We start from the raw sequence: 8,455 nt of genomic DNA on the forward strand, positions 1-8,455 counted from the left end.
GTGTGTGTGTGTGTGTGTGCGTGTGTGTGTATAATATGTCAAATATGATTTAAATGAAATTTGACTTCAAAATTTAACGTCTTGAAATTGGGGCCTCTGTCTCTTTAAGAAACTCCTGCTCTTTCTGAAGTCACAACATCACTTCTCCTCGGTGCTGTGCCTCAAAGGCGATGCTAGACCCACCCAGGTGTTAGCTAATTGCTGCTGGCTAGTCTGAAAGAGTGGAGTGAGGGCTGCTCTGTCAGGCGAAAGCTCAGAAGCTTGGAAACTGCAGCTCCAAGGAGGAGCTATGCCTCGAAGGCGGAGCTAGGTCCACCCAGACATTTTGCGCAGCTGAATGGTTGTCATGGGAGATTAAAAGACTTCTCGAGCACTCATAAAAGAATCAAAGCAACAGACCAGGTATGTTTTCAATGAGGAAATAACATCATAACTTGATGTAAAGCTGAAAAGAGTCAATTTTACATAGTACTGCCCGTTTAAAGATGTAAACATTCGTAATTAAATATATTGGCCTTATAAGCGTCAAAGAAAATCATCAAAGAGCAAATAAAAAAATAAATCTCCATCTTGAATTGTATCACTTTTTTTGTTGTTTTATCAGAACATATACGTTTGATGAAATGCGAAAAACAAAGCAGGATGAATTCGAACTTCTCATTCAGAGGAACGTCCTCCTTATCAGAGTCTAACGAGGTTATTCTAACTCAGTTATGGTGATTATACATGTCAGTACGTCACTGGGTCTTCTCCATGTGAATTTCATCTGAGAAAAACAAACCTGTCCGTGAGCGTGCAAAGAATTTCTTAAATTGAGTTTGAAAGCCAACGGGAGCTGATTGGGGTCACCCAGAGGTCGTCAGCTGAGGAAATGTTTTGCTGAGTCAGGGTTTGAGACAGTAAGAGTTTAAAGCAAAGCAAACCTCTTGTTTCATTTTTTTTTAGCACAGATGGTTAGCTGTTGTGAACTGAAATATTGATCCTATTTTGGCCATCAGAAACAATATCGTACACGATGAGTTCAAGGCTTCCGGATACTGTTTGAAACTTGTGTTTTTTTGTGTGTGACAGTGACTAAATGACACATTTGACACATTTAGGACCACATTAGACAGCTGGTTTCAATCTGACTGGATTGTATTGGTATGAATTTTATTTATTGTGTCTTCTTGTATAATAAAATTGAAAAATGCTTGTTTTTCTTCTAACATTATTTGAAATCTAAATTTGTTGTGAATTGGTGTTACATAAATTTATAAAGCTAGTCTACATCATTCTTGCAAGACAAATTAAAAAGTAGGCAGGCGGAACATATTGCACATGTTGGTGTCCCTCAGGGTTCTGCTTTAGTTCCCAGGTGTTTTTTTTCACACAAACAAGCTCCGTTGGGGAGCGATATGATCAGGAAATGAGCAATTATTTTCATTTTATTGATGATGAAACCCAGTTTTAGCTTTCTGTTGAGGAATAAAAGACTATTCACCTGTTGAATTAACAATCTATTTAAGTTAGGTCAAACCCAAAGTTGTTGTCCTTTAATCCCAACTTGGAAACTTGGAAAGTCCAAGTTTGGTTTCATGGTTTCTACTGAGGTTGTTCCATGTAACACCTCCAGTGAATAATGAAGTTCAGAACTGTCTCCATCTCTGTCAAATCTTCACGGTGAGATTGAAGAAAAATGAATTCATGGATTCTTCCCTTATGGATTGGAATACTGCCGTAACATTTGAGTGCCTGACATTTTTCCTGTGTTGAATCTATGAATTAATTTTGAAAATTCAACTGATTCTCAGGTACAGAATGAGACGCAGTCTTCAAACCTCTGGAATCAGCTCATTGCCTGGATCCTCAATAGCTATTTACTCTTTGCTTTTAACTATAGACTAAAACCCAGTTTTGTCAGTATTTCCAGTTTTTACGATGTGTCTGTGACTAGTTTGGTTTCCTGCTTTGTTCATCATTTTACTTCCTTTAAAAAAACTCACATTTGCTGCACTGAAACCATTTTTTCTTCCTTTTTTGCTTATTTCATCACTGCAGTACCAGATCTACATGTGAATCCAGCAGTTGATGAGAGACTCAAAGATGAATGACAAATGTGTGTGTCACTGGCACACATTTGTCCAGACATCTAACAAACCAATAACAAAAACTGTAAAGATGACCGGTCCGACAACTGAACTTGGCGGGACACCCCTTACATTACGTTACCTTACATTACGTTACGCTATGTTACATTACTCCTTACAACATTAGAGATAGGCGACGCTGATTCCATCAAAAACAATCATGTCTATTGGAGAAATATGATTCTATTCAAAGAAAACCTATACAAAGAAAAATCATATTATACAAATTTGCAAACGACTCATAATTTCCACATAAAAGCTGTTTGTACAGTTTATCCCGACCAAGAATTTGCAGCTCAGATCTTTTTGTGGTAATGACTCTAACTTGTTTCTGTGACGGTACACATATTTTTTGTTTGTGCAGATATTCACACAGTGTGCTGGCTGACCCGACAGAGTCCGCCCCTGACCGTCTCCCTCTCTCCGTCTCGCTCCTCTTGTGGCCTGACATGCTGGAATTCCAGCATGAATTATACATAGCAACACAGCAGCCTTGCAGTGAGCCCTTCTCTCAAACTAATAATGGGCAGCATGACAACAGTATAATGAAGTGAGCCACTTGACCCCCACTGAGCCTGGGGAGCTGTCACACTCTGAATTTGCATCTCAATGATGCCAGGATTAATGGTGGCACCGATCTTTACCGAAAGACAAGAAAAAAAGAAGGAGCAGTGAACGTCTCACGAGAAATGAAACGATTTAAATTTTTGAAGTGCTGCAGAAGTCAGGGGGATTTTTTGTCTCTGTGTTTTTGTTTTTCTTCACTAATTCATCCAAATGTGGTTTTGTGTTCTCTGTTTGCACTTCCAGGTCAAACCTTTAGCTAACAAGTGGAAAAGGAACAAAGATGATTTAAACTGGGGTTTTTTAAAAAAAAAAAAAAAAGGAAAAGGTTTGGCTTCCAGCAGCATCTGGAAAGGAATCCCAGTAATGAGAGATGATTCACTATCTTCATATTCTGCCATGAACGACATAAAAATAATACTTCAGTCTTTCAAGGAGCAAACGGAGGTCAAAGCAGGGCAAAGAATGGCAGACCCTAGCTCACGGTGGCTAACGCTTCATAACTAGCCAAGCTACTCTGGATTCAAAACTAGAGGTATTTCTCAAAGGGTTTCTGTCAATGTTGTTTTAAATCAAGAGGTTTGTAAACTATATTTGTATAGACAAGAATCAAATATGTTTCCTGTATGCCTAGAATACTTTGTCTGACTATTAGCAGAATTTTTAGGTAAACCAAGGCTTCAAAGTGTTAACATTTCAAAAACCACTAAAATGCTGAGTCATTACGTTCCTACATTTCAAAGACCTCTTGATGAGGTATTGTAGGACGTTTTCTCAAACTGCAAGAAGCACTGAGTAAGCCAGCACTGCCCCTCCCCCAACCGTTGCTGAGCACTGTTGGTCAGCTGGCTGAAAAAAAAGGCAGCTGCACTGTTTTTAGCGTAAATTAACCAGCTAAAATGTGCATCCTATACTCCCAATGTAACTATGTAAAAACGAGAAGGACAAAATAACAAACATTCTAAGTTTGTATATCAAAATATTTAATAAAAAATGACATGCAGAAAAAGAATTTTACATAAAATCAAGAAAATTGTGGGCAACCGGTCTCTGCCAATTCTCTTGAGAAAAAACAGAGTTTCTTTAGTCAGAGGCTCCTTGAAATTCACCGTGAAACAGACTGCTACAGGGAATCTTTCCTGCCCCTACCCATAACCATCTACTATAACTCCTTGAAGAATTGTGAATTAATATGAATTAATTTAACTTTGGAATCAATAACATAGTTTTGAATTTGAACTGACTACCAATAAGTAATTGGACTTGATAAAAAGAAACATTAATGGCCTCTGCAGTAACAATAACCATATTTTAATATTAAAACAGCAGTAGAAATAATTGTGTTTTTTCTCTGATTCACAAAATAATTATATTACGGCAAGCATTTTTGTTTGAATTTATTATGCCATTTCTGGCAACTGAGACCCACCCAAGACCAGAACCGTGTGGGACCCCTAAAGGAAAGTCAGAGAAAAAGGATTTATTCCTATTTATCTATATTCTTATTACATTGTTTACATGCTTAGAAACTATATTTATTTCTATTTTTTCACTTTATTTCTACTTTCTAAATGCAAAATGAAACTATGTTATTGAAAATTCCTTTCAAAGCAGTTCTTGCATGAATGTTGCCATTGACCAACTCCCCATTGATCGTGTGAGAATAAAAACATTAGACATCTCATCTTTTAAGGCAACATTGATAAACAAATAAGTTGTTGCTTGGGCACCCATATTTTAAATGCCCCCCTGTGAAAGAGCCCATCAAAATGTAATGGTTTGGATAACATCTTAAGTGTTATTTCTTTAATCCACTGTTTTGTGGTTGTACATAAGTTACCTCATGTCATATTTTAAATTAAAAATGCAACTCAATTTGTTTAAACTCCCCTGTTGTGTTCATTAATCAACGTACTAACGGTCAGTATCAGATGGAGGACTAGCTAAAAAAATAATAATGCTAAGTTGGTTTACTGCTAATTTAGTCGTTTCCAGTGTGTTTTCGTTACCTCGAAAAACCTGAGGTTCATTTCAAACAAGAGTAATTTAAACCATATCTTTCGCTGAATTAGTTTTAATAATAAATGTATAAGGACAACAGGTGATTTGGAGGAGGGCGAGATGCTGTATTAAAAAAATAATAAAAAAAGGTGCTTTACCTACGGTGTCCATTTCTAGCAGCCGCTGGAGGTCGCTGATGCTGCGGATCTCGCTGCGGGACAGCCGCTCCAGCAGCTCCTGAGGGAGAGGAGACTCCTGTACAGACACACAGTTATCACTTTAATTCAGAGTAAAATATGTAAGTGCGAAGTGGTGCAAAAATATTAATCGTGTAAGCATCATTCATCCTAAAAAATAAAAATAAAAAAAAAGCCCTGAAGCAGACTCTGGTTTGCTCTTTTGCAAAGCAACAAAAGCACAATTTATGATAATCCTACACGCCCCTAATTAAACTGCAACGTGAAACTATGACGACGTACGGCGTCTCAAATCTGAAGGTAAATCGGCGAGTCGTTATTTTCAAGGCTCACCTCGGCAGCGGTGCGTAATAGGCAAAAGAAGCCGGTCAGGAGGTGGAAGACCGCGGCTTTCATCTCCTCTCAGGTCCGCTGCATGAGCACGACGAGGCGAAACTCCGGTGCAGGAGCCGGGCTGCTGCTCCCTGGTCCTCACAGCTTTCAACCATCCCTTGGAAGGAAAAGCTGCCTCCAAAACCTTAGACGAGGTGACTCCAGCTCAATATTCAAGTCAGGTTGTAGACCATAAGAGAAACTAAATGAAGAGTGCGGTCTGGTGCTTCTGATACAAGTCACTTAAAGTGACAAAATGACAAAATCTTTTCCAAGAGAGATTCCCAATAAAAACCCACTAGCAGAAAAACATCTGAATGGGAAAACTCAAATAAAACGGAGGCAGATGATCTCCAGCAGTTCTTTGCTTCAGATTCACAGGTGAACAAATAAAGTTTATCAAAATATATACATATTTTTTTTTTACACACATCCAGAAATCCAGTTCTGTTCACAGCGGGATCCGGTCCAAATTCACACACTTTATTCCACCTGCAGCTTTTGGTCTAACCCTCAGCGTGTCGACGGAACCACGAACATGTGGAACCTCTTCTGCTTCAGTCAACTGCAGCCAAACTGAAACAGTTGGTAAATATGTCGGGAAATCCGCAGCGCAGCCCCCGACAGGAGATGGCAACGAGCTCCACGCGCGGCTGTGATCTTCGGGGTGAATGAGCACGAGATGCTTCAGTCCCAGAATATAACGCTGCGCGCCCTCGAGGCTCTGGACGCGTGAGCGCGCTTTGCGTATCGGTAGCCGCGTAAAGAAAAAAAGAAAAGAAAAAAAAAAAGAGGAATTCTCCAAGTTTCTGCAGCTGCGCAGATTTTGGTCAAAATATAGAGTCTCCCCACTGGTCCCAGTTTGGAAAACAGCTGGAATGTCATTGGGCTAATGTGGAAAATGAAATGATTTGGAAAAATGTTTGAATTTTCAGACTTTATATCTAGACATTTAACCCATTTATCCATGCAGCTCTTTCCTTCGTTCCTTTTATCCTTCCTTCCTTCCTTCCTTTCTTTCTATCATTGTAGATTAACTGTTTATATTTGTGATTAATTTGATAATTACTTCAGCAAGTCACTGCTTTTTCTCTGTTAATCTTTGCCCAAACTTTTGTGACATTGGATATAGGTTGTATTTTGTGTCTTTAGCTGCTCTCATCTTGGCCACAACGCCTTTTTAAATGACATTTCAACATTTATGGGTCTTTCTGGACCAAATAATGTAATATTATATATTAATATAATAATAATAAAAAATAATAAAGTAATAAAATAATAATAAAGTAATAAAATACAGAGTCAGACGGGACTGAGAACTGTCAATATTTGAACCCCCCAAAAATGTCTATGAAGATAAAAAGAGAAACAAATATGGAGCAACTCTATCATTTAGCTGAGATAAGCAATATTTACATTAAACATTGTTATAAAATCTATATGGCCTTTTTTTTTAGAAATGGGATGAACCATCACAATCAAACAAAACCAACAGCTTGGTGAAGTGGATGTGCTGCAGTGATATTTATGACATTTATTAGGTGATTCATGACCTACTAAACAATTTCCACACAAGTTTTCTTGAGGGTCCAAATCACATAGTTGGAAACAGGTTTGCAAAAACCACAGATGCACGAGCCTTAGGAGCGTGAGGGAGAGGAAGCAGGAGTGTGTGTCAAACAAATTAGCGGCCATGTCAGATGCTGACTTGCTGTGAAATGAAGGGCAATGATGATTGTTCATGCTGGACATAATAACTGGGCTCAGATTTGCTACTCTCCCATGATCCATCACACGGCCAAGGTTGCAGAAACTTTCAGCAAAGAACCAAAAAGTTTACATATATGATGTTTTAAAATAACTGGAGACATAAAATCAAACGGAACTGGATGATTTTCAGCATATTTGTGATCAGACAGTCGAAAAAGAAAGAAATTGGATCAATTAATGAACCAATTCTAACAGATTCTGCTCATGATAAAACTCTTCGGTTTGCAGTTCAATCAGGCTGTGAGAGAGCGAGACTGTTTGCAGCTAACAGGAAGGCTGAACATGATTTGTCAAACTATAAACATTTGATAAATTCGCATAAAATATTTCCAGTGCTCTACTTATATCTTTTAAATCCCCTATAGAGAAATTATAAGCGGACAGAAACATTATGAACAAGTAAGAGCTTAAAAACCAGAGATCAGAAACATGCAGCGAAATTCAGACTTATGAATGTCTATAATAAATATATCCCCCTGAAGAGATGAAACGATCAAATGAGTGGAACATCAAACCAAACTGTTTCATGAATGACCTTTTGTAATTGTAATGGGACATTATCCTGTATTTACAAGATCATGCTTTGATCTTACTACATCATACTCAGGATTCGTTCACACGCTGCGTTAACGACAAATCTGTCAAATCTGATGTTTGTTTTGATCATGATCCCAAATGCAGAACGGCAGAGACGTTGTAAACGAAGGAAGTTTAATGGAAAAATGGTGGATAAGCAAAAAACAGAGGGAGCCAGGGCAGAACAAAAACCACAAATCCAAGAAAAAAAGCCAGCAGGGAACAAGGGGGAAGAAATGGGAAAGAAACTGAGAAAATTACAGGATTTAACAAGAGAAATTAGCAAAGAGTGAGAGGAGTGTTTAAGTATTTAAGTATTGGGAGAGCAAATGTGGAACAATGGAGCTGGGCTGATTGGATAACTGACTACAGGTGTAAGGAGAGATAGAGAGAAAGAGAGATAAACTGGCACTAGAAAATAAATAAATAATAAGAAGAAATAAACTAGAATCATGAACTACGGACTGAGATAATGTAAAACAGAAACAAGGCTGATCCAAACAAAGAAAGAAACAGAATCATAAACAAACCTCAAAACAAAGTCCGGATCTTAACGAAATCAGAGTAAATCCCAGTTCATTTAGAAAGAAGAACTGAAAAAGATTAAGTCTTTTCCTGCAACGTGCTATTCAATTAAACAAACTCCCTGAGACATTGTGTATAAACTGAGAGTGAGTGAGAAAAAAAAAATCAGAAGTGGTTCTTTGGATCAGGGTGTGGGGAAAATATAAAAGTCTTTGGGCTATTTTTTTTCTTTTTCTGATCTAATGCTTCATAAAACCCAGCCTCAAGCTCTCCAGCACACACACACACACACACACACACACACACACACACACACACACA

General features: G+C 38.1%; 1 protein-coding gene across 1 annotated transcript in view; it reads right to left on the bottom strand.

Annotated features, from left to right (window-relative positions):
* The window catches only part of LOC103154828 (platelet-derived growth factor subunit A-like), a 12,800-nt gene extending 6,833 nt beyond the window's left edge, over nt 1-5,967 (bottom strand). The window contains exons 1-2 of the mRNA XM_007576248.2: nt 5,225-5,967; nt 4,853-4,949 (exon numbers count right to left, since the gene is read on the bottom strand). Coding sequence (XP_007576310.1) covers nt 4,853-4,949; nt 5,225-5,287 — 160 coding nt within the window. The 5' untranslated portion in view covers nt 5,288-5,967. The remainder of the gene's footprint in view (nt 1-4,852; nt 4,950-5,224) is intronic.
* Nucleotides 5,968-8,455: the final 2,488 nt, after the last annotated feature.

Source organism: Poecilia formosa, unplaced genomic scaffold, assembly GCF_000485575.1.
Source record: "Poecilia formosa unplaced genomic scaffold, Poecilia_formosa-5.1.2 Scaffold403, whole genome shotgun sequence".
In the NCBI taxonomy this organism is placed as follows: Eukaryota; Metazoa; Chordata; class Actinopteri; order Cyprinodontiformes; family Poeciliidae; genus Poecilia; species Poecilia formosa.